The sequence below is a fragment of the Xyrauchen texanus genome, chromosome 24 (assembly GCF_025860055.1).
Source record: "Xyrauchen texanus isolate HMW12.3.18 chromosome 24, RBS_HiC_50CHRs, whole genome shotgun sequence".
Lineage (NCBI taxonomy): Eukaryota > Metazoa > Chordata > Actinopteri > Cypriniformes > Catostomidae > Xyrauchen > Xyrauchen texanus.
Genome location: NC_068299.1, coordinates 35,160,771 through 35,188,685, shown reverse-complemented (window position 1 = coordinate 35,188,685; position 27,915 = coordinate 35,160,771). Strand labels below are relative to the sequence as shown.

Here is a 27,915-nt window from a genome sequence, read left to right as displayed (position 1 = left end):
TCTAGTGGTTTTATTTATTTAGTTTGAAAAAGGATAGGATACACAATCGGCACATGGCCTGTGCCAAGACAGCCAAGTCTGAATAAACAGATATATAATTAAATTCAAATACTTCTGAGGAAATTATTTTGTGCATTTAAAAATAAACATCTCTGTCCGGTCCAGCAATATCCCATTCCACTTGCTTTTGGAGGCCTTAAAAGACACCATGAAATAAAAATGGGAGTTTTGTGGCTTTTAGTTCTTGTCTGTTAGCATTGTGGTCAAGTGTACTCCTAACACTTGGCAAAGTAAACTTTTAGCAGATACTGTACATGCATTTAAATTGAAATCTCTCTTCACAAAAGAAAACAAAAAACAGACAAAAAAATATCGATGACTCGTCTTGTTAACAGTTGCGTATACAAATTTGATTGCTTAAATATGTCCCCCTGAAACCGTTTCCATGGGATATATGTCAACACTGCTCATTAAGTGCTTTGGTTTTATTTTTTTAATATATGTTTTTATTTTATGTCTGTAACCTTGACTAAGATACTGAGGTTTTTCATTCCTGTGAGTTTCGTTTTCTGTAGATAAGAGGGGAGAACTTTGCTTTGACCACTTGAGCTGTGGAACTTTCTCCAGATCATATTTCCGCAACTGGGTGTTTAACAATATCTAGCATAGGGTCCGTTTCATGGCTTAATGGGCAAGAAGAGGAACAGAGCCAAAAAAACTCTTTATCTATAAATTGTGTTTTGATCATAGCACATGATGTTTTTTCTTAATCAGATCCATAAATTACAAGTATCACAATGGGGTTTTTCACTTTGGGAATATCACGTAAGAATGACGAGACATTAGCTGATAATGAAAAACAGATGTTTATTTATTTACATCTTTTAATTGTGCCTGAATAGAGGTATCACCCATACTAATGCTTTCATGAAATTCTGCCTGAATAAACACACAAGTTATTTATGCGATGTTAAAACTTGTGATAGACATTAAACTGAATATCAGTACAATACGTATTTGTGGGAACTTTTTCACCACAATATTCTAAAACCACAATCTCAACGGTTCTCAATAATCTCAATTCCTGATGGCAATACATAGATTATCATTAACAATTTTCTGTAGTACGGCTGACTGAAAATTCACCACATCAGAGTGTGTTGAGGGAGGCAGGAAAATAATCGTTGGAGTTGTGTACAATTGGAGTCAATGCCAAACCAGCAGTTGAAAGGTACGAGATCATCGGAGTCTAATTAGGGTCTGTGCTGAATATTCATCATATATGGGTTTGGCGCATACGTTAGGAAGCTTCCATTTTGGTCACTGATTCATATCATCCACATGGAGGGAAAAAAAGTGACTGTAATCTCACTGTAAGACATCATTTTAAGGCCATTTCAGTATATCACTGAAGAGGCAAGGGGAGGGTTATAAAACTGCACATAAATGGACAATTTAACTGTTAACATTGTTTAAGATAGCTCATGTTTTTAGTGTGCATATTAATTGACACCGCAGAGACTTCCATCAGTAAATAGCTATAGACAAAACAAAGGAGCAGGATGTAAATAAAGGTGTTCATGAACTTGGCCAATGCACTTTTAGGTGGATGACAATTGTTTCCACAAGAGGCAAACCATTTCAATCAGTCAGACAGTGCAAAGCCAATCTTTAGCTTTGAGAATGAGGCCATCTATAACAGAATAAAAATAATTATTAGGTTTTCAAATGCTTCACTACAGATTGTTTGAAGAATCATCAAACTGCTACATCTTCAAAAATGTCTAAAGCACTGTAAAATGTTGGATACTCACAATGGCATGCTGTAAGAGTGTGTTCACATCCACAACAATACGCTGATAACTATTAAAAATCAGTTTATTTAAAAACTATCCCTTTCTAACTAATGGGTTTGGCCATTCTAGTACTTTCTATTAACGCTACTCCAAATACAATTATATTTTTCCCAACTGTGTGCTTCAAACTTTGTGACATCAGTTTGGGGATTGGGCCAGAGCATCTCTGAAATGGCAAGGCTTGTGAAGTGCTCCAAGTCAGCAGTGGTGAGTACCTACTGACAGTGGTCCGAGGAGGGACCACTGGGCTCATCGATGCGTTAGGGCAACAAAGGCTATCCCGTCTGGTCTGAACTGACAGAAGTTCTACTATAGCAAAAGTCATAGAAAATCTTAATGATGGTTATGGGAGGAATGTGTCACAACACACAGTGCATCACATCCTGCTGAGTATGGGCCTACGTAGCCACAGACCGGTCAGAGTAACCATTATGACCCCTGTCCACCGTCGAAGCACATACAATGGAGCAGTGGAAGGTCACCTGGTCCGATGAGTCCCGTTTTCTTTTACATCACGTGGACAGCCGTGTACATGTGTACTGTTTACCTGGGGAAGTGATGGCATGGTTAGACGTCAAGCCTGTGGAGGGAGTGTGATGCTCTGGACAATGATCTGCTGAGAAACCCTGGATCTAGCCACTCATGTGGACGCCAATTTGACATGTGCAACCTACTTAAACATTGCTGCAGACCAGGTACACCCCTTCATGGCAATGGAATTCCCTGATGGCAGTGGCCTCTTTCAACAGGATAATGTGCCCTGCCACTCAGCACACATTGTTCAGGAATGGTTTGAGGAACAAGATGAACAGTTCAAAGTGCACTGGCCTCCAAATTCCCCAGATCTCAATCCTACTGAGCATCTGTGGGATGTGCTGGAACAACAAGTCTGATCCACGGCGGCTCGACCTCACAACTTACAGGACTTCAAGGATCTGCTGCTAATGTCTTGGTGCCAGATACCACAGGACACCCTCAGAGGTCTTGTGGAGTCCATGCCTCGGTGGGCCGGCACTGTTTTGATGGCACACGGAGGACCAAAAGCATATTTGGCTCATCAGTGTTTCGCTCAAATAGACAGATTAATGCCGCATATGGGTGTGGTGTTCGGGTGCCCACATACTTTTGGCCATTTTAGTATCTTACACATTACAATTTACTGTATTTTGATGTAAAGGCATTAACTGATACATATTGAGTTTAGTTGTCTGCATAGAGCTCACCTGGGTGCTAGGTGATACCTCCCTCTCTTTGGATGTCTCGGTCTGTAACCTATGGAAAAGATGAAACACCTTTTATCAACTTTTCTTACAAGCCTCAATCATGGTTTTACTACTGATTTTTTTATACCTAATCATGAACTCAGAGTTTAATAGTAGAGTTTGTATGTGCAGCACACAGTACACACACATACACAAAGCTCAATATCTTGCTGATACCACTTTTCCACCAATTGGGTGCCAGTACCCAGTCTGGAACTTTACTGCGTGACAATGAACAGGTGGTTTTTATCAGGAAAAATCATCTCTACGCATGACGCATTAAACCCCAATGTCCTCATCATGTACAATAACAAATAAAATGCAAAACAAAAACTAAATAGCTCCAATTATAATCAATAGCTATGTTTTCATCCAAGCTGAAAATGTAATGTACGCATAAAACCATAATATCACAAAAACAATAAGCAAATAAAGTTGCGTTTCCATCCCATGTGTTGAAAAGAACAAAATCGTCACTTCCGGAGAAATAGAAGCCACAGTGTCTCTTTTATTAATAAAATACTTGCGGTTTAGAGCACAAGACCAAACACTGTAAAGAAATCGTCTCATGTCTGGGAGTGATAGCAGAGTTCACGGCAGAATCACAGCACAGCTCAAGTTTGTATTAGACTTATTTGCTCTACAAACTCTATGCAGGCACTAGATTTTCAGGACACCATATTTCAGGATGATCAGAGCAACATTTCAGATGCGACGACTGGTCTGCTGGTTAGTCCATTTATGAACAAATTATTTAGACAGTACTTTTTTTAATCTTGTATTCCTAAAAATTTCCATAGGAGTTTATTCTGTAAATGTGTTTCCAACATAGTTCATAGTCAAGCGAGCATATATGTTATTTATGTGCATTTTGGAGATTTTATTTGCATCTTGGTGTTTCAATCCATCAGTTTTTATGCAATATCTCAAAATGCCCATAAAATATGTGGATGGAAACCCAGCTATTTCGGTCTACACATCAAGCGTCTGTGCGGCACCCCACAATGCAACGTGAATTCAGTTCATATACACAGTTGAGTTCATGTTTTTGTCACAGTGCACAGTTACAGCAACCACTTTAAAGCTTGTAATTGCAAAAATATGGTGACTTAAATTACATTGGATGTTCAAATATTCTTTGGATGTTAAAAGTTCTTAAAACTAGGAGTAAACAAAGACTGTGATGTGCTATCTTTGTTATGTCTGTTTGTGGACATGTTATGCAGTAACATTTCTACGTCATTGATCGCCTCTCAAGTCAGTGGAAAAGTGGGCCACCCAGCCAAGCCTCAACTCTGGCACCATTTTGGTGGAAAAGAGGTAACCTGTGTACCATGTTTTACCTTGCTGGTAGTGAACAGGACCTCTGTGCAGCTGGCTGAACTCCTGGCGTCCGGTATGATGGAGCTGGGGTCGTCTTTCTCGATTCAGATCATCAACATCCACAGGCCTCACTAAGGGAATAAAAAAAACTTTCAACAGTTTTAATTAGGAGTTTTACTCTCTCCAAATTAGTATTTGCAGTGGAGCATCACTGGAAATAGAAAACGTACAATTCTCTGCTGCCTGAAATCCACCACCAAGTCCCCAAACCACCATCTCAAATGCAACATAAATTAAAACCAGACCGTTTTAAATGTCTATCCCGACAACATTGACACTTTACACAATCTGAGATTCAACACAATCTCCAGTCATGAGATAATGCCAGAGACAACAGGATGAATTAACTTCAGGGAAAAAAGTGGATTAGGAAGAAAAAAAGATATAAGATGATAATTTTAGATGCTTAGAAGAACCACGCTGAAAAACAAACTCGTATTTACGCTATTGGGCGTATTTACATTGGTTGATTTCGCCATTCAGGGCAATTGTGGGATGATGGTATTACTTTTGTTTCTGCTTTGGATATTCAAGTTGAAAAAACAAGCATTTCTAACCAAAAAGTGGTGCAGTTGATTCTTCAGATCGTTATGAAGTTAAAAACATGTTGTGGAACATAGAAACTCTAGGAACAGCATGTGAAGCTGTTTATCCTGTGATGCATGCTTGAATTCCACACAACCAAAATCAAGTATAAACAAAAGAACATTATTCTCTCTCACAAACACACACAAAAAACTATATATTCAAAACAAATGCACTGGGCCACTCGGCCATAATGCGACTAACATATCTGGTGACAAAAAAACCTCTAAGACACAACATGAGCAGTCCATGAGCTGTTCGACATCAAGAGAAAAAAACAGATGGAGACAATTTCACCATAAGGTCTCTTTTAATCTTTGGACAGAACCACAAATCTCTGGATGGCGGTGAAAAGCAAAAGGGGCTCAAGGAGTTTATACCACCACTTTATAATTTTGTTGTCTTGTTATGATACTTAATATAGATCACCTCCTATAAAAAGCAACCCAAAATTATTCTTGTTATGACAAAGCATGTTTCCACTGTCACAGTCCAGATGGAGGGTGTTATGAAGACTGCTGGCTATTGTTTATATGCAAGTAACGTGGACATCTTGGCATGTATGTATTCCATTTGTTTGAGTCATAACCACATGGAATCTGTACCAGCACAATTCCACAGATTTCCGTAGAATTGGACGACCCAATATATGACACATATCCAACCCCTTAAATGGCAGAAATGAACAATTTCTGGCAAATCTGATAATGCCTTTGGCTACCAATAAGAGTAGTGCACTCATCTCCATTTAACACATTTTACCATGTTTATAGATATTTTTACCCAAAATCAGTTTGGGACAGTAAAAGTGGGATGATAGAAAGGTCTTTGATATGTCTTCTGTTGTGCGTAAAGTCTGGACAGCCAAAAGCCAGACGCATACTTAACGCAAAAAAGGGTGGTGGAACGCAAGTTCTTGTTACTGTGGCGATAACAAACCTCAGTACTCAATGGGGCAAGTAACATTCAGAAGTCTGTGCCATTAAACTGGATGTGTTATTATTCTGGTAAGTTGCTATAAATATATTGCCATCACATTGCATGCTCAGCAATATTCTTTTCAAACTGTTGCTTCGCCACATCAGTAGTTGATTTCACAGAGAAAGCTAACATTTCACACTAATGTCCGCCATAGTACCCCTTGTTGCGACGTTCAAGCTTTTGTCAAGCTTGTGCCTTTGGGATATATTGAAGGGCTCATTGCATTTTAAAAAAATAACCAATAGCGTTTAATTTACATCACTGCCGTGAACTGTGATTTGCTACTTAGTGTTTCTAGCCAGAAGCAGCTGGAATCAGGGTAAAGGAACATCCTCATATTAGACAGCATTTGTTTGGACCAAAAATGTGATGAGTTTGTGAGAGAAGGATGAGTTATCTGTAATTTAAGACATTAAGCTTGAAATGTGTATGTCTGCTAAAGGTTGTGTAAGCTTTTAGGAGTACTAGCATATACAGTAGTAAAACATTTTTCCTTAAAGGAATATTACGTGTTCAATACAAGTTAATCTCAACTGTCAGCATTTGTGGCATAACGTTGACTAGAACAAAGTTTATTTCGACTAAGCCCTCTTTTAAAATAAAGGAGAAACATAAATCGAGGTTACACGGAGGCACTTACAATGCAAGTCCATAAACATTAAAATACTCACCGTTTCAAAAGTATAGCCACAAGATGTAAACAATATGTGTGTTAACATGATTTTAGTGTGATAGAATAGAACCCTAATCTTTTCTGTTTAAAGTTATATGCAATTTTACAACTTTGTTGCCATGACGACGTAATGCCATAAACCCTAAAACCCTTAAACAACCGTAAAATGGTTATATAAACAGCTTTACAGATCAAATAAAACACAAGTGAGTTTTAACAGAATATTTAATGTAAGTACTTTGATCAAATTATAAGTTTCACATTTCTATTTTAAACCCTCCAAATATTGGCCCCATACACTTCCATTGTAAGTGCCTCACTGTAAGTCATCATTATGGTAATCATTGTGGTAATCATCATTATGTCACAAATGTTGTCGATTGAGCTTGAACCTGGAACATTCCTTTAAGACAGAATGTTTAATGTTCTGTTCTATACTTCCATGGTGTGAGGATAATACTTCAATTCAATCAAGTCAATAGTGAGTGGATAAGAGATGTATGAGGAAGTTTTTAGTGATTTTGAGAGGCCACACCCTCACTGTACTGCAGTCTGCGCGGTTGGCTGTGGACAGAGACACCGCGCCTCCTGCAGGCTTCCAGCACCAGCTCTCTGATGGACAGGAACAAAGATGTCCAGGAGGGCTACAAGACAATCCAAAAATTGATATAAATGGACAATTCACAGTCCCAATTTAACATGAAGCTATTAATACTTGGATATTCAAAGAGTATCAATACCTGTGATAAAATCATACAATGGCCTTAAAATGTATTTGGACACTTATGTTATGTCACACTTAAACATTTATGAATGGTGTTGCATTAAATAAAATTAAAAAACATCAAAGCAAGTGCAGTATATTTTAGAGATATATTGCACAAACACAATTTCCAAGTAAAACATTTCACCAAAAGTTCAAAATAAGTTCAAAATGAAGACCGAAAATTATTTGGACACTTTCTGGTTGTCAAACGTTAGGTAGGTCCATACATTGCAAGTGAATGGTGACCAGAACTTTGTAGCTCCACAAATCACATAAAGAAAAACATAAATGTAATCCATATGACTCCAGTGGTTTAATCTATATCTTCAGAAGTGATATGATAGGTGTGGGAGATTTAGGTTTTTTTTTTACTCTAAATCTCCACTTTAACTTTCACTTTTACATATGAATGTCACATGTGGTGCCTGTTTAGTTTAAATTTCACATCTGAAAGTGAAAGTTAAAGTGAAGATTTAGAGAAAAAAAGTCTGTTTCTTAGATGAAGTCCGCTTCTGAAGACATGGATTAAACCACTTGAGCTCTATGAATTACATTTGTTTCCTTTATGTGATTTTTGGAACTACAACATTTTTATCACCAGTTTCATTGTAAGGACCTACAGAGCTTAGATATTTTTCTAAAAATCTTCATTTGTGAAAGAAAGTCATACGCATCTGGGATGGCATGAGGGTGAGTAAATGATGAGAGAATTTTCCTTTTTGGGTGAACTATCCCTTTAAGTGTCCAAATACTTGTGCCACTGTGAACAGAAAAGAGGTTATATTTTGTTATGTGTAAATTTGTTAATTCAAGTAACTGGAGGCAGCTTAATGTTAACAGCAAATCTGTTAGAAAACCTCCATGAGGATGAGATGTAACCCACTTACATTAACATCTGTAAATACTGGTCCGATCACTCAAACCACATTCAGAGGTAGTCAGAATGTGACCAGAGTAGTGTAAACACTAAAGCATTCTGATGCAATCCAATGCATCCTGGACAACAGCAACAGACTGCCCAAGAAAAGTTACCGGCTATGTGCTACTTTGAAAGAAAATGCAGCTGCTCGAGTTATTACAGTTAAACAGGGTTATTAAACAGGGCCTAAATTAATCTCCTGTACTTACATTGCCCTCTAGTAGCTCCTCACTTGGACACCCCGAGTGGGCTTTCAGATATTTGGAATGGAAAAGCAAGCCATCAAAGGTCTTCCATGGCATGAGCTCACCCATTGGAAAAGGGAATCCACAAGCACTGTTGGCAGCAATGAGGTAGGTCAGACCCCGCACAAAGAGCGAGCCGAGCTGAACAGCCCTAGGGTCTACAAAAGGGGTCTACACAGGGGGAAGGAATTTTAGCATGATGTAAGAAATAACGGATAAAAAAAAGTGTATTTAAGCAATAAGCCAAGTGAGGCAGTGCGTTACAGTGATTTTACCTTGTGTAAAGATGTGGTCACATTTACCTTTGCAAGGCAAAATTTTGCAGGTAAAGAAGCACGTGTATGTTAAGCACGTGTGAAACCAGCAAAAAACTAATTGCCAAGCAGCCTCTTTATAATGCTGCACTTTATACTTCATACAGGTGAGTGAAAATAAAAAGAAATTCACCACTAAAATGATTTCCTTGTCCATTGTGAATATTAGGTATAGCTTTGTACGAAGCTCCACCCACACAGAGGTCACTGCCAAACCAAGCAACTTCCTATTGGTCAATGTGATGAATTCACAAACTCCAAGCATAATCTACGATTGGAAATTCTTCACTACATTAAGTCCATCTTGCAAAATTAACAATTTGAGGTTTGATCCATTGAGATGACTGTATTTCGCCCACAGAATTTAGCAGTGCAAAGGAAAATGTGACCGCGCCTTCAGGGGTGTTCTTAAGCAAGACGCGAACTGGGGTAACATCACTGTAAAACACGGCCTCTCATAGCTTATTGCTTTTAGAAAACGCTGGCAAGAGCAACATGATAAAAGACACCAATTTTCGATAAATATGAATCATATTATCATCAAAATAATCAGAATAAACAATTCTTCCGGCAAGTAATATAGTTCAAATAACCTAATTGTAGCAGTTTACAGCTGCCAAGCAATGCAGTAACTTAGCACAATGGGGCCATTCACACTGAACATGTTTTCGCAACCATCCATGCAGTTTTTCAATTGTTTTCCTGTATAAACGTGTAGATGGGGGGGTGGGGGGTGGGGTGTTGCAGCTCGAGCCAGAGCAACATGTTTTTAAGATGTGTTTTTCAGGTAGCTTAGCAACTTTTAAAAATACGCATCTAGACACTTCCTTCTGTTCTATTCTTGCCGCTGCCTCTAGCTTTTATAGGCCATGTCAACACTAAACCATTTAAGTCTGAAAACTAAAGTCTGAGACCCCCTCAAGTGTCTCGCCACTATATTACGGGACAATAGGCATCCTGTATGGAATGTCGAAAGTTCGGCCACAAAGACGGGATGGTTGGCAACCCTACTAACATCACTGTTTTCCAGAGTTTGTGGTTATGGAGAGCATTTTATAAGACTCCATTTTCAGTGGAGGCTGTTGCAGTGTAAATGAGAGGCATAAACGTAGCAAAATCAATGTGTTTTCAAGTGAAAATAGTGTAGATGTGGAACCTTCAATGTGAACAGCCCCTTAGTATTATCAGGATTTTACAAAGACTTTGGATGTGAATAAGCATTTAAAGTCAGAATCTGTTTTATAAAACAACTTTCAATAAGGTCATGATTTGCGTAAAAGCATAAGCTTATTTGAAACCATGCAACACCACAAAACATGCGGTCAAAATAAAGGCAATGATGGATCATAACGAAGAGACAAAACGGCATTAAACTGAAAAGAGTAGCCTTTTCAAACTCTGTTAATACCTATTGTGTCTTTCTCCCAGGTTGGGAGGGAGGCAGGGTGTGACCCCATAGAACTCACCTGAAGTGGCAGTGTGGTTAAGAGGATGTTTACAAAGGACCCCTACCCCCCACCTAACTGTCCGCTGGTCACCTGTCCCCCTAACCCCACCCACAGGAGATAAGAGAGGGACTGATTACCTTCCGTGACATCAAAACGTTAAATCGGCCTGCCACCTGCTCTGCTCTCAAACACAGCTTAGACTAAAGCAAACAAAAGGGAGGCTGGAGATAAAGCCAAAGTGACAGCGCACAGATTGAGACCCGGGCTGTCATTTGAAATATTACGCTGTTTGCTCAGGCAGTTGTGCCTGACTTCCTCTTTGAAACCGTGCCTCTTCAGGTAAACAATAGTATTTAATGACATTCACTTTTATGCATAAGATTTTGAGAGCGGAATAAAGTAGAGTGGCTTTAATTAAAGCACTTAAAAGGACACGTAAAATCTTAACACCTTTAAAGCTGCTAATTGCTCAGCGTGGAAGTCAATAGGACTCAGGACAATGCTGATGCCACCCTGCTGCTGTAAAGGTATCAGGACAACAAACCAGAAGAGCAGCTGCTCTGCTAGCATTTCAACAGTGAACAATGGAAGCTGCTCAAGCCAGATGCTTGAAGGACTTCTGGACCCCTGAGGACACGCAGCTGAACATTAATGGCAAACTACGGCCTTGTGATCAGGCTCTGCACCTGTGCCATTCCTAAAACACATCTGCTGAATGTTACTACTGTAAACAATGATGTATGACAAGACAAGACTTGTGCAAATGTTGTGTGGTATTTGGAGAGGTTGGATGAACTTTCAATTTGAGATTTACCAAATAAACATGCCGAGCTGTTTTTGAACCACGTCTTGCGCAGTTACTAGGGGTGGGAATAAAGAATTGATTCTTGAACGTTTGCATTCTTCCACCAGTGTGGATGGAACACAGCACTAAAACACTCTAACAGTGTTTCCTGTGCCACTATTGAATCCACAGCACTGAGACATAAGCAAACATGTTTTAGTTGAGTTTCTTGTAGAATTGAATGCAATAAACATACAACGTGACTAGTGTAGTCTGATTTGTAAACAAATGACTCTTATGAGCAGATTCTGTTTAACTAATCGGTCAAAAAGCCTCACGGATCAGTCTCAAATTCATGAGATTGTTCCTTCAAATTCGGACACTTTTCAGCACTGTATGAATGGTGTAATTCATTTGAACTCATAGCATCACTGAGCCACACCGCGGACATCAACCAGAGCAGCTCCTGTCCAGAAGAGTGTGCGAAGCACTTCTCAAGTGCTCTGATGTGAGTGCCGTCAGCAGAGGCTCATGCCAAACTCCGGCAAAAATATAAAAAAACTAATTTAAACTTTGATAGTGAACACAAAGCACTCCGGCTTCACTTTAAACGATCATGTGATGGAAAATGTTCCTGGTCAGATCAGGTTCAAACACAGAGTGTTAATGCCGCACGCTTACTCTATTTCTGTGGAGTGATAAAATGATGAAATTAAATCTCAAAGGTTTTGCTTCATGACAAATAAGGGATTGTGGGCTTAATCAAAGATCATTAAAATAATGCATGAAAGTGAAGAAATTAGGACAGAAATATTTTACCAGTGCATAGTATAGTATAGGATAATATTATATAATATTAACATAATAAAAATATATTTAAAAAATATAATATAAAATCTACTGTACGAGTTCCAAAAACAGCAGTGTAAATGTAAAACTGCCCCGAACTGAAGTTACCAAAAAGAGAGTATTTAGATATATTTTGATATTTAAAACATTATTTTTCATGTCATTCATCCGTTTTTAAAGCCAATATAACATTTAAAAGGAAATCATATATCCTATTTTATTATTCTGATTTATATATTTGAAGTTAAATATGTAAAAATGATTCTTTAAGGTGTATGAAACACACATTTAATACACAAGTAACATGACAATTTATTTGACAATTAATCGTGAAAGCCCTGAAAATGACTATTAATCGTCATAGCCTACAACAGACAATTAATCGTCATATTCACAATTATTTGTTTGATAATTAGTGTCATTCAAATTTCATAATCGTGAAAGCCTTACCCTTTGTTTAAATGATCATAGTTTTAACATGTAATAATTAGCATTTTTATAATGGATTTTCAGTATAATATTGAACATCTGGACCTGGGACAAGGTTACAATAGTAAAACCTTTTCATTAGATAAATGATGAAGGCCTGGTAAAAGTAGTCAAGTCAGTTTAATGTGATCCTTACGTTACAAAAAATAAATAAAATAATTGAAATCTGTTAGTTTAAATACAATCCAACCTGTGGGACATGAAGTTGCCCTAAGTTGAAGAAACACCAACTTAAAGCTTGTGAGACTTAAATAGTGTTTAAAAAAAACAAAAAACACACACATTAAAAATATGCTACCAAACATAGTGCTGTTTAGTATATTGTTAGCACCAGTTATTGGGGGTTGTGCAGAGATGCTTCCACAAAAGTACTTGAAGAATTGTTAATGGAATAGGACCCTTAATCAAATTGTGTGTAACGGCATCCTTAGCTTGCATTTACATTCCCTTACTTTGACAAAACAACACAGGCAGCCCCTGGAGACTCTCTTGCCATCTGTCTGACTCTTACAGCCTCCTAATACCCCCCCCCCATCACCCCACCCCTTTTCACATTTCAGGCAGATGTGACAGTGTAACTCCCGATGGGAGGCAACAATGGCATGTGTAACAGGTGCTCTCGCCACCCCAAGGCACATAGGAGGCTGGAGAGCTTACACAATTTCATCAGGCCAGCGGCAGACTGTCGCCACCGTACCTTAAGCACACACACGTCTCTGGGTCAGCAAGCAATACGACACCTGTTGCTGCGCACGCCCTCTAAACACACAATTGCGCAACGTTATCACTCATCGGCCAACGTGAACTGAGCCATATCACTCCACTTATTGCCAAAACGTAAACATGAGGGAGGATATCAACATAAATACAGAGGCCAAGTTCACACTAAACAACCATTATGAGACATAAAAGACACAGCATCAACCATTGTCTACCTGGGTGATTAAAATCCTTCGCCATAAAGAAAAGTCAACAAACAATCCGAACAGATATAAATACAACTTCATAGTACATTTACATTGTCAACAGCTTGACTTCTTATGTGTCAAGGATGAGATAAGCATCTGTATCTGAATACAACAAACAGACTGGAGGGATTCACACCAGTCGTAGACACAGGAGGAAGAGGGTTCCTGGATATCTCCCATGAGGCTCCAATTTGTCTCTCTATCATCCATTATCTGTGCCGTAGGGAGGGCTCTCAATCCAAGCACTGCACAACCACAGGCCGCCCTTGGCAGCTGTGTCTAAAATAGCACACATAGGAGGCTTAAAGGGTGGGAGCTGAAATAGTCCTGTGGTCGTCGGCGGGGACGACGCAGAGCCCATCACCAGAGCTTCACTCTCAGGTTTAGACCACAATTAGAGTTGTTTTTGGGAGGAATGTTGCAATGCAACCAAAAATCATCCCTCCAGTCTCTTTCCTCATTTTCTCTTTTTTTTTATATAGCAAAAGTATCTTATGCATCTCTCAAGAGAATGGCCTTGATTGTTGGCAAATGCATGTTTACTTCGTGTTTCTCAATTAAGTACGCACTGAATATAAGTCAGTTTTATTTCTCCCAAATCCCTTTTTTTTTATTTAAAGTTTAATTTCATCATCAAAATGGTGTCTAATCAAATTAATCCCTAAAACTTTTAACAAATAAAAATAGAACAATTACTTTTCAACCAAAATTGTATTCAGCACAGCTGGACTCTTGCTTGAAATATATTGATTCATTTTATAATTATTATTTATTAATAATAAATACTATTATTATAATTTATTATTATTACTACAGTGGATATCACATTTTACTATAAATTTGTGATATTTTTCTGTCCCAATTTCTTAAATTTTAGACATCAAGCTTTTATATTGACGTGAGCTTTCATTTTTTAATTAAATTTTTTATGGAAGCTTCACACCTCAACAATTCGCTACATGACCCCCCTTTATGCTTATTAGAGCATAAATGCTGCAATTTTTTACATATAAATATATAGTTTGCATGTGCTGCACATTTCACAGTGGATGAGTGCTCTGCTCCATCATCTAATACAACACACACATTGTGCATGATTCTCAATGTCTGTGGATTTTCCAGCGTATGAGCGGTCAGCTTCACACATTCACTTTAAAGCACACAGCTCATGCAGACTAAGATTGAAGCCTTTAACTGAAGATTTTTATTTGATTCATTGTGCATAATCTTTGTCCCAAATATGGCAAATTCGTGTATGAGCATTTGGAAGTGTTCGTGTGTCAGTCAGACAGCATGCGGGTATCGAACCGAGTCGTAATACTACCCACCAACTGTATTGTGACATCTTTTTTATTTTAGTACCAGAACTATTGACATCCCTACTGTGGCACTATCAAAACATTGCTTTTTGTTTTAAGCATCATAATTAGCTGTACACAGCCACATTGACTTAACCAATGGCGTCAGTTTAGGGCAGGACTATCTGTTTTGCCAACCAGTGGCAGATGGTGTAAGGGCATGAAAAATTTGTTTGAAAACAGTCATTCAATTACAATTCTGTTGGAGACGCAGGTCGCTAAGAAATAACACACTTCACCTTTTTTAGTTAACAGTGCTTCACACTAGAGCTTTTGGTCAAACTTTGAAATCAAACCAAATGCAAAAACAGCCTTAGGAGCATTCACACAGGATGTGATTTTTTGCAATTGTATTTCTAAATAAACATGCTCTAGATGAATGTCTTTGACCATCAGCAACATGCTTTTTCTAAATGTCTCATGCCATGACCACAGTATTTTAAAGACACTATGTCAAGTTTTAAAAACGATGATTCTTGCAGGAGATACCTGCCTTTTTTCCCTTCATTGTGCTGTGTCTAGCTATTTTTTTTACAAGAATGTCTGCGTGAACGGTCACTTAGAATTAAGCCCTGGCATTAAGATGCGTTTTGGGCGATCTGTTCAAAACGTGACAACGCTAAAATCAGGTGTAAACGGGGTCCAAAGCAATTTGAGATTTGTCCAGTTAAACCACTTTTGAAGGGGGTTAAAACGCATGTGACCACATTGGACATGTAGTGTAAATGCTCATCTGTTCGAATGTGTTCAGAAAGTAATGAAGCACCGCCTACTAACCTGTCAATCAACCACTCCACATAGATGAGAGTTTTAAACTTTACTGGTTACATACTTGAATATTAAATGAGAACAAATTTTCAATCTGAATATATAAAAAAAAAAAATGTACACACATTTACTGTATATGCACAAGAAATTCACATTACTTTTTCAGTGTGCCTGATATCAACATGCAGTAACACAAATAAAAAGGATCTGAAATGCTATAGAGGTAAACCAGCAAAATGACAGAAATTCTGCTCTAAACGTCATGTTTATTATGAGATAAATATATTTGGGAGAAACAGTATGCCGTTTTTTCCATGCATTCGTTTTCTTTTACTTTATTGTGCTTTATTATCGTGCAGTAATACATTTATGTAATGATGGCATCTTAATACCACCGCATGTAAACAGGGTCTTAGTCTTTTTTTGCTATGTTACAAAATAACATGCATGACCACTGTTGTTTTCAAGACAACTCAAAATGGGTGAAAGCAGGGTGGGAGTAAAAAAAAATGCTTTATGCAATGGTGGTTAACATGACTCACCCTGAGCTGTTGCAGTTGGGTGAAGGTTTTGAATCTGACACAAACAGCTTGGCACAGATACGCATCTATGTCTTCCAGAGAAAGGTGTCTCGTCTAGATCCAAAAGCAAAAAATGTATTTATTCAATGTGCAAGCTGTGAAAATCACACTCAAGTATACACAACAAGCAGCGATCATTTAGAAAGACATCACTGCACACTAATACACAATGCACGGGTATGCGAGCTGTGGTTGGGGATACATCAATAGTCTGAGATAAGAACTACACACAATAAATAGAGCAGAACAGACAGAGATGACACCTGAACTCTATTGACATCCATACATCATTAATAAATAAATGCTAATAGTGCTAATAGCATAAGTGGTGTGAATGGACACAAACAAAGTCATTTGTTTACATTCAAGTGAAATCGTCAGTGGTCCATGGCATCAATTATGAAAAGTTAAACACACCTGAATGGTGATGTAGGTTACGAGACAAAACACGGCAATCAAAGGGCTGTCAAACTGCTGCAGCTCTTCAGTTAACTCGTACAGGTCAAAGACACCTAGGAGTGTTGATACTTGGTTTCTTTTCACCTCAGGGTACGTCCGAAACCACAGAGCCATTAGATCAGGGGGCTCTTCTGTTCATACATGCCACAATTTTAACATGTTATGTATGAGAAAAAATGAAAGATGTACAACTAAATATTTGATGTGGTTTTTAAAGCTAAAAATAATGACAGGCTTATTCTAAACTAGGGTTCCCAAACCTTTTGACCAATGAATTATCATGACTTTTCATATCATTCTAAAGAGATTGCACTCTTTTATCTTACTTTACATTTACAGTACTTGCATTACTAGAAAAAAGTAGTTCCATGAAAAAATTACTAGAAAAATAGTACTAGAAAGAATTTCCATGACATTTCCATTTCCATGACATGTTTTTAATTTCCATGACTTTTATTGGCCTGGAAATCACAACTTTAAAATTTCCAGACATATCAAGTTTTATTTCTTTATTTCTGATCAAACCAAATGGTGTGTCTTTATTTTGTTTTTTTACTCAAAGCTGTTTTGTGTAATCACTGATACAAGAAAATACAAAAGAGCAAATATAAGGAATAATTTACACTAACATCAAAACAGATCTATGAGATTATAGGATTTCAAGAACAAGTACAACTTAAAGGAATGTATGTGGTTCAATAAAAGCTAAGCTCAATCGACATAATTTGCTGCATAATGTCGATAACCAACAAAAAATGTATTTAAACTTGCCTTTCATTTACTTAAAGCACAAATCACAGTTACAATCAGGCACTTACAATTGTATAATTGTGAATTGGGCAAGTCCATCAACAGTAAAATACATCCTGTTTCAAAAGAATAGCCAGATGATGTAAAAATTATATGTGCTAACATAATTTTTGTGTGATAAAATCAGGTATTTACCAGCATTACAGTGCTTAACCCCCTCTGTGGATCATCGTGGTGGAGAGTTGTGCGTGCTCCAATGACCATGGAAGCTTTGTTGCATGGTAGGGTCTCCCTTGGCAAATCGCTCCCAGGTGAGAGACCAGATGAAGACTGGAGCTGGTTACAGAAACTGGCTTTTGGAAAATGGAATGTGACTTCACTGGTGGGGAAGGAGCCAGAATTAATGTGCGAGGTTGAGAGATACCAGCTAGATATAGTTGGAGTCACCTCTACGCACTGTTCTGGCTCTGGAACCAAACTCCTGGACAAGGGTTGGACTCTCTCCTTCTCCGAAATTGTTTAGGGTGAAAGGCGTTGAGCAGGTGTGGGTATACACACAAGCCCCCGGCTTGGCGCTACGATCTTGGAGTTTAGCCCAGTAGATGAGAGGGTCACATCATTGCGACTTCGTGTTTCAGGGGGAAAAGCTCTGACTGTGGTCTGTGCTTATGCACCGAACCGCAGTCCAGTGTATTCAGCCTTCTCGAAGACCCTAGGAGGGGCCATGGAGGAGGTGCCAGCAGAGGACTCCATAGTTCTGATGGGCGACTTCAATGCCCATGTTGACAATGATGGAGATACCTGGAGGGGAGTGATTGGGAGGAAAGGCCTGCCTGAACTGAACTCAAGCGGTGTTCTGTTATTAGATTTCTGTGTAAGTCAAATATTGGCCATAACAAACACCATGTTCAAACATAAGGTTGTTCAAAAGTGTACTTAGTACCAGAGCAACTGCCCAAAGATCAATGATCGACTTTATTGTCATATCTTCAGACCTGCCGCCTTATGTTTTGGACACTCAGGTGAAGAGAGGAGCTGAGCTGTCAACCGATCACCACCTAGTGGTAAGTTGGATCAGATGACAGGAGGAAAATGTCCTGGCAAACCCAAAGGTTAAAGACCTGGCAAACCCAAACCGATTGTGAGGGTGAACTGGGAACGTCTGGCAGAGAACCCTGTCCCGAAGATTTTGAATAAAAAATGACTGGCCATTGGAAATGAATGGATTAGACTGCAAAATACAGAAATATTAAGTGTTCAGGAGCATCCCAGTCTTTTAGGTGAGCACATATGTGGATGTGTGTTTGCACATACAAAGTCCTCTTAAATGTGCACACACACACAACACACATACTATGTGCATACCTGCCAACATCGGATTTTGAAAAATAGGGAGATTTAGTTTCTGGTGCCGTATGTGTGAGGAACGGCAGCCGGTGGAGTTTATGGTGTTTTACTAAATCTGAATATCTAATTATTTTAATAACTTAATTAATCTGTACTTCTTGTCTTTGACACTGTGATTGTATTCATACAGTACATTGTTGGATCAGTGTCATTTTGTACATCTAATTGAACATTCTGAACCTTCTGTTTTTCAATAAAATATCCACAGTATTAGCACAATGTGTGGACACCTATTTCCCTAGCAGTGGTCACTGAGCTAGTCAAAGAGCTCAGAAGTGGCAAGGTTCTAGAAGTGGATGAGATTTGCCCTGAGATGCTGAAGGCCCTGGAGTATGTTGGGCTGTCATGGCTGGCACAGTTTATTTACAGATGATGCGGTCCTGTTGGAATCATCATGCTGTGACATACAGCGAGCACTTGGGAGGTTTTCATCCGAGTGTGAAGTGGTCTGTATGAGGATCAGCACCTCCAAGTCTGAGGCCATGGTTCTCTGCCAGAAAATGGTGGATTGCTCTCGTCAGGTAGAGAGAGAGCAGCTGCATCAAGTGGAGGAGTTCAAGTATCTTGGAGTCATTCACGAGTAAGGGAAAGCTGGAGTGTGAGAACAATAGGCGGATCGGTGCAGCATCTGCAGTAATGCAGTCGCTGTACCAGACCGTGGTGGTGAAGAAGTAGCTGAGCCTGAAGCAAAGCTCTGAATTTACCAGTCGGTGTATATTCCAGCCCTCACCTATGGTCCAGTGCTTTGAGTAGTGACCGAAAGGATAAGATCGCAAATACAAGAGGCCGAAATTAGCTTTCTTCATAGGGTGTCAGAGCTCACACTAAGGGATAGTGTGCGAAGCTCTGTCATCTGAGAGGGGTTCGGAGTAGAACCGCTGCTCCTCCATGTTGAAAGGAGCCAGTTGAGGTGGTTCGGGCATATGATTAGTATGCCTCCTGGACGCCTTCCTGCGGAGGTGTTTGGGGCATGTCCAACAAGGAGGAGTCCCAGGGAATGACACAGAACATGCAGGAGGGATTATATCTCTCGGCTGGCCTGGGAATGCCTTGGGATCCCCCAGGAAGAGCTGGTGGATATGGTTGGGGAAAAGGACATATGGCTACTTTGCTTAGTCTGCTGCCACCGCGACCTGGTCCTGGATTAGCGGTCGAAGATGGATGGATGGATGACAGCATTTAACAGATTACAGGGTTTATAATGGTGTTATGGTCATGACAAAAAGTTGTAATATTGGATAAAATTTTACTCAGATGGGGTTGGTAAGTGATAACACAATAAAATCATGTTAACACATAATCAGGTATATAATTAAAACACACCTTGAAGCTATACTTTTGAAACAGTGGTCAATTTGGATAAAAGTGCCTTTAAAACGAATATATGTTAATATATGTAATAATATAATATATGTAACTATTTAATTTTGTACTTGGATGGTTGAGGGGTTTTGGAGTGACTCGGTTTGGCTCCTTAAGTGGATTTCCTGGGAAGACAAACCATTCGTTGACTGACACAGAACCACCTATAACAGAGAGGGGAAAATGGCAGAGAAAAGTAAACAAACTGACATTACAAAAACTCCACAAAACTAACTAATATAGTAAACTTAGTGGCATTGAATGGAAATCCATGCATTCGGCTTGTGCATAGGAAATAATGTGATTGAAAGATCCAAATCCTTCCAAAATTACACTGGAGTCTCCACTGTTTGAAATCTGATATGTTTGTCCCCAATGGTCTGCCTGTTCTTCATCAATGGCATGTTAACCACATATTTGCTTACACCACAAATATTGGACAGTATATAATGGACAATTCCCAGAACACTATGAAGCAATGAAGAGTTATTTTCTGTAAACATGACAGAAAGAGGGCATACAATAGTTCAAGACCTAAACTCAATGCCTAGATTTTAAGCAAGGGAAAAGACAAATGATACAGTGTAGGCAAATAATATATAAATAATAATGATAAAAACTAATTGTTAATTACTCCATCATCTGGGATGACAGAATAATTAACTTCAGTCCCTTTACTTTACCAATTAATTTTTTATAACTTTTCCAGTTGTTTGTGATTACTGAATAAGGATTTCTCAAAATCCTTTTCTAGAGATGCACTCACAAGGAGTACTGTCTAGCTGATGAAATAGGCCTATTTCAATCTGAAAACAAGAAAAAGAATTTGATTCACTAAATTATGTTACATTAAAATTAAAAGTAACAATGACTTTTTATGATTGTGTTAATTTCGACTGAAAAATTCCCTGATATGTTTTCCATGTTTTCATGAGATGGGACTTTTGGGCCAAAGTGTACTTCGTTTTCTGGGTGTCTGTACATCTGACGTAAATTTCATCATCAGCCCACTACTATGCCTATGTTTTTCTAGACATGCGGACAGTCCGCACCTTTACTTTTCATCAGTGCATGCGGTTGCTGTTGACTGTAGCACTCGTAGAGTGCATGCATCGAGGGCATCCGTGTGGGCTCACAGTCAAAAGAGTATACTTTGAAAGGCTGAAAACTTGACCGTGCGCAAGAAGCAACAATGAGTGTGAAAATGAAATATCCAGCCTAAGGGCGCTTAAACACTAGGGAAAGCTTCGATGGAGCGTTTGAAGCATGGGAATGCAAAATGTACCTTTGGAAGGCGTGCAATTGAAGGAGGACGTGGTTCAGTTTGAATCGATCTAAAATATAATGCACCAGTGAACACTGAAACACTTCTCAAGGCACTCTCTCTACAATTACTATAATTTTAGCCTGACAGAGAAAAATAATAAAGGACAGGGAATGAATATAACGCATGTAATGAGTTAGCGGCATGCAGAAAACCAAAGTGCTATGCCTTTTCTACTGTCATTCCAAATACTCTCCTTTAATCAGTTGGCTTCCTCACAAATGTATTCAAACTAACAGTTAGGAAACACAAACAAAAAAATAGGCTAAATTCTCAGTGGAAAAGAGCTTAAACACACCTGACTGTATTGGCAGGAAAAGGCCATAGATGCGCTCTCGGACAGGCAGATATAAGATGGCCTGCGGTGGTAACTCAACCTCATCCTCATCCTCTAATGTGTTACTGCAGTCCACAACTCCATCATACAGCACATTATAGATCATAAAACACTCTGCGCGAGTGTGCTTCTCTTTCGCTGCCTGCAACATGGAAATCCATAGTGTTAAAACTCACATCAACTCTGGAGTGATATTGTTGTGTGTATTTGTCATTTACAGTGGGGTCGGAAAGTTGGAGACCACACTGAAAATCTGGGATTTTTTTATTTATACCAGAAAATAAACAGAACTTTTTAGGATTTTAAAACATTTAGTAGCATTCCCATTGGAAGTTTTTGCACAAACCTTTGAGCTCGTGTGCATGCTGTCATTAAACCTTAAGTTGTGTTCCAGTCATTTTAACCTAGACGACTTTTTTTTTTACTTAATCTAATTGGAATAAAATTCCTTGACATTCATGGTATCTGAAAAACACCCAAAAAATTGGTTTTATTTCACTTTGTTACAACTGTTGTGTTCCCGGTCAAAAATGACCGGCCATTGGAAATGAATGGATTAGACTGCAAAATACAGAAATATTAAGTGTTCAGGAGCATCCCAGTCTTTTAGGTGAGCACATATGTGGATGTGTGTTTGCACATACAAAGTCCTCTTAAATGTGCACACACACACAACACACATACTATGTGCATACCTGCCAACATCGGATTTTGAAAAATAGGGAGATTTAGTTTCTGGTGCCGTATGTGTGAGGAACGGCAGCCGGTGGAGTTTATGGTGTTTCACTAAATCTGAATATCTAATTATTTTAATAACTTAATTAATCTGTACTTCTTGTCTTTGACTCTGTGATTGTATTCATACAGTACATTGTTGGATCAGTGTAATTTTGTACATGTAATTGAACATTCTGAACCTTCTGTTTTTCAATAAAATATCCACAGTATTAGCACAATGTGTGGACTTTTCAGATGACCACTTAACCACCATATGAAAAATTCCCAATTTATATCAATGATAATTAACAATCTGGAACAATTTCGCAGTGACGACATCTGACCAGCTCACGGGACAAATCGCATCCCGTTCTGATTCAATACAGGACGTGTCATTCCATATTTAAATACAGGATTATCCCGTATTTTTAGGGACAGGTGGCAACCCTACCTGGAGGTCTAATATCTTCTCATCAGCAAAGTGTGGATGTGGAAAAACGTGAGTTTATCTGGAGTACAGTGGGAGGAGGGGTGGAAAAACGGGAGAAATCTGGTAAAATAAGGAGTGTTGGCAGGTATGATAATGTGTGTTGTTGAGCGACCTTTTGTGTATTGTCTTTCCATGTACACTCTTTGAGTAATATTTCAAGATCTACATAACATATTATGTTGTGTTCAGACTCGTTTGAATCAGTATAATCTGCTGTAAGTTACGATATTTCATTCTCTATTATATATGTATGCTTCAGGATGAAATAACAAAAAGCCTCTCCTGTTTATTATATTTATGGCAGTGGGAATGTCATACTCTAATACTCACTGCAGTTTGGCCTCTGAGTGAAACGAATTTGCTCATTGCATTCTACTAATGGAAACCTTTCCAACGATATATAAAACATATTTTTTATGGTTTTAGCAACTCTGAATATAAATGTTTGATAACAAATTTGCAAATTATGAGAATGAAACAGTTCTTAATTGTCAGCAAATTAAAAATCATTACTTAAGAACTGGTAGGATCTATGCATTGTAAAGTCCAGATTCTAAGCTTTAAAATGACACCTATTTTGCAGGGAGTGCCCTCCACTGGCCCAGTGTAAGCTCAGTTCAATGAATCCTATTAATAAAAATGAAATGTATACTTTTTCTTTTTACCTGTAATATGTCACGAGGAACGTACTTGCCCATCAAACACAATGACTCTGAAGAGGGGCGGCGGCACTCTAACCAAGGGGACATTTGCCCAGGAAGTAGATACATGTGGATTCCTTTTTCTAAAGCTTCTTTCTCTGCTTCAATTAACGGCAGTGAGGAAACACCAAACGTTCCCTCGCTGCGGGAACGATGAACGTTGATGAAATCTGCGACAGCATAGACTTTGTCTCCTTGAAGTTGCCCGTGTTTCTTGCGAAATAATCTCAAAGCAGTGTTGCGGAGACGTTGCAATTGCTGTTCAGACACTATGTCATTACCCAACATACAGGCCAAGAGAGGGAGGTCAGACCTATGAAGCTTAAGGACCTGACATAATGTCTCTCTGGACAACAACACAGTTGTCATATTGTCTAAATTGAGTTTACTGATGGAAAGGTAAGGGACTGTGTTGTATATGACAAAGTCTGTGTCTTGACCCAAGATGCCCATGCAGTTGTGAGAGAGGGAATATTCGGCAATCTCATAATCTCCTTCACGCACAGAGCACCATGTTTCTTGGCCAAGAGTTTTGAGGGCAAATCTGGAGAAGGTTGCGAGTCCAGAGGGTAGACAGAAAAGGTCTCTGCTATTCGGCTGTTGATTGTGAGCCTTAATGTGCTGAAAAATTCTTGCAATGTCTTGGTTGACTCTCAGACGTCTCTTCACCCACTCGGTACGCTTTTGTTCCTCAACTGTTCCGTCAAAGAAAAAGACCAATCGTATGCCTGCAGCAGTAAACGCACTGATGAATTCCTGAAGGATGTGCATATACTCTTGCCATTGACCTCCATGTACCCAAGCTTGACAGCGATACCAGTATCTTAAACAGGCCATTCCATCCACTACAACTGTAGCGGTAGTGTCAGGATGGTCTTTGACGTGATTCTCTGCCATCTGTTTTAGGTCAACCGGCACACAAGTACCTGGGCAAGATGTCTCCATAAAGTATTGTAAGCCCTTCACACCCATGTTCAGTTGCGTGAGAGGTCCTCTGCATTTACAAGTTCATAAATACACCTAAATTGAAACACAAGTGAACACATAAGCATTTGATAAACTATTTACATCCTTACAGTGAGAAAACTTGGAAAGAAACTGCAGTGCATAATAACAGTTAAGCTATAATTGATTTAATATATATATATATATATATATATATATATATATATATATATATATATATATATATATATATATATACACACACACACACACTGGTGGCCAAAAGTTTGGAATAATGTAATGCTTATGTAAAGAAATTGGTACTTTTATATTTACCAAAGTGGCATTAAACTGATCACAATATATAGTTAGGCAGGACATTAATAAATAAAATGACTATTACAATTTGAAAAAAAAATTCAGAACTTCTTAAACTTCAAAGAGTTCTCGTCAAAAAATCCTCCATGTGCAGAAATGACAGCTTTGCAGATCTTTGACATTCTAGCTGTCAGTTTGTCCAGATACTCAGTTGACATTTCACCCCACACTTCCTGTAGCACTTGCCATAGGTGTGGCTGTCTTGTCGGGCACTTCTCACGCACCTTACAGTCTAGCTGATCCCACAAAAGCTCAATGGGGTTAAGATCCATAACACTCTTTTCCAATTATCTGTTGTCCAATGTCTGTGTTTCTTTGCACACTCTAAACTTTTCTTTTTCTGCTTCAAAAGTGGCTTTTTCTTTGCAATTCTTCCAATAAGGCCTGCACCCCTGAGTCTTCTCTTTACTGTTGTACATGAAACTGGTGTTGAGCGGGTAGAATTCAATGAAGGACATGTGAGGCGTCTATTTCTCAAAATGGAGACTCTGATATACTTATTCTCTTGTTTAGTTGTAAATCTGGCTTTACACATCTCTTTCTGTCCTTGTTAGAGACAGTTGTCCTTTGTCTTTGAAGACTGTAGTGTACATCTTTGTATGAAATCTTCATTTTTTTGTCAATTACAAGCATTGTATATCCTTCATTCCTCAAAACAATGACTAACTGACAAGTTTCTAGAGTAAGTGGTTTCTTTTTTTGCCATTTTTGACCTAATATTGACCTCAAGACATGCCAGTCTATTGCATACTGTGGCAACTCAAAAACAAAGACAATGTTAAGCTTCATTTAACGAAAAGCTTTCAACTGTGTTTGATATTTTGGCAAGTGATTTTCTAGTACCAAATTATACATTTTGCATTGATTAATCAAGAATAAGGTGTTGAGTGATGGCTGCTGGAAATGGGGCCTGTCTAGATTTGATCAAAAATGATGGAGATGGTGCTGTTTTTTTACATCTGTAATGTCCTGACTATACTTTGTGATCAGTTGAATGCCACTTTGGTGAAATAAAGTACCAATTTCCTTCCGAAACAGCAAAATCTGTATGTTATTCCAAACTTTTGGCCACCAGTGTGTATATATATTATTTTTTTTACATGTATTCTTAGATTACATTAAATTAATGGTTGACATTAAATACTTTTGGAAAGAACAGTGTGACATGCTAAATTCCAGCAATTTTAGGGGACCCCCCAGGGAGGGGGCAAAGAGCTGCAGGGGGTCCACAGAATATATCAGAGAAAATTTGTGTGAAAAAGTACATTGTTTCATGCAACTTTAGGAAGACTACAAATACATTTGAGTAGAAATAGAAAAAAGTCTTCAGGTTTATACCTAAACTCTACTAGTGGGTAGAATAAAAGAAATACTGTAAACTACAAAGTAAATATCGTCCCGATAATATTTTAATTATTTATTTTGGCTTTGATACAATGGCAATATAAAAAAAAAACACCATGGGTTGTCTTAATATCACAACACAGTTTAAATGGGTCTTTATATCTCAGGAAGGGTCCCTTGCAAATGCATCATCACATTTGGGGTTCTTTGTCATCAGTTTGATATCCCCTGCAATATTCCATCTGAAACTATTTTAAACAGCAATTATTCTTTTAATAATTATTATGCATGCTGCTTTTATGATCTGATAATAATTGAAAGACTATATAGAATATTTCTATTTTTATAAAAATCTATTTATCACCATGCATGACCATTTAAAATGAACTAGTGATGGCAAAAGTTCATTTAAAAAGTGAAATACTTCAGTTCCAGCAGCCACGATATACAAAAAATAAAAGTCCATGGACAGGTACGCGTCAAATATCAACATATTAATTATAATATCAAAATGATTAAATATGAATTATTTATCTTTGTATTAATTCTAGCTGGTGACGTACATCAGTTAATATATAAACGATCTGAAAATCCTGTAACATTCACTGTGACCAAATGCGTGTCAGTGATGGAATATCACTATGCAGCAGCGATTATATAGAAGGATATTTTTATAATTTACTGCCACAAATAATTAACTTGAGGCTCCCTAAGAAACCAAAACGGACTCACTATTCGGTGTGGTGAGATGTACAATTCAACTGGAATTACTAAGCGTACTTTAAGCGTTGACTGGTGACATGCTAAACTGAACCCGCTCTGTTTACAATGTGCGCTCACTTCCGCTTCCGGGAACGACAAGCCCAGCAACCAACCAATCAGCATCATCATTTATTATCCTTATCAATCCTTCTGGTAAATAATTACGACCACATCAAAAACAATGTTATAGACTTAGAATAAAAAATATATATGAATGATTAGATTAGGCTACTCTAACAAAACCACTCTTCTTTTAGAAAAGAAATGTTTTTCTTCAATTTAAATATGACCACTGTAAGATTGTATCAGAGGAAATGTGTATGTCCCTGCACTAAAAAAAATAAATAAATAAATAAATAAATTAATTAATAATAATAATAATAATAATAATAATAATAATAATAATAATAATATATATATATATATATATATATATATATATATATATATATATATATATATATATATATATATATATATATATACACACACACACTATACAGTTATATATATACACACACACACACACAAAGGACGTTTCAAAAGTAGTTGTACATCTGGTCTTACTTTCCTCTTTCTTTCCTTGTTAGAGCCAGCTGTCCTTTGTCTTTGAAGACTGTAGTGTACACCTTTGTATAAAATCTTCAGAAATCATTTGGCAATTTCAAGCATTGTATAGCCTTCGTTCCTCAAAACAATGATTGTCTGAT

General features: G+C 38.1%; 1 protein-coding gene across 1 annotated transcript; it reads right to left on the bottom strand.

Annotated features, from left to right (window-relative positions):
* fam120b (family with sequence similarity 120B) lies at window positions 1-27,268 on the bottom strand. The gene is made up of 11 exons (XM_052090614.1): window positions 27,176-27,268; window positions 23,741-24,796; window positions 21,830-22,010; window positions 20,279-20,371; window positions 16,647-16,819; window positions 16,191-16,283; window positions 8,635-8,841; window positions 7,276-7,384; window positions 4,462-4,572; window positions 3,080-3,128; window positions 1-1,693 (listed from the first exon to the last, which is right to left on the bottom strand). The coding sequence occupies exons 2-11, from the start codon at window positions 24,746-24,748 to the stop codon at window positions 1,672-1,674; spliced, it is 2,046 nt and encodes a 681-aa protein (XP_051946574.1). The 5' UTR covers window positions 24,749-24,796; window positions 27,176-27,268; the 3' UTR covers window positions 1-1,671.
* Between the last annotated feature and the right edge of the window lie 647 nt (window positions 27,269-27,915).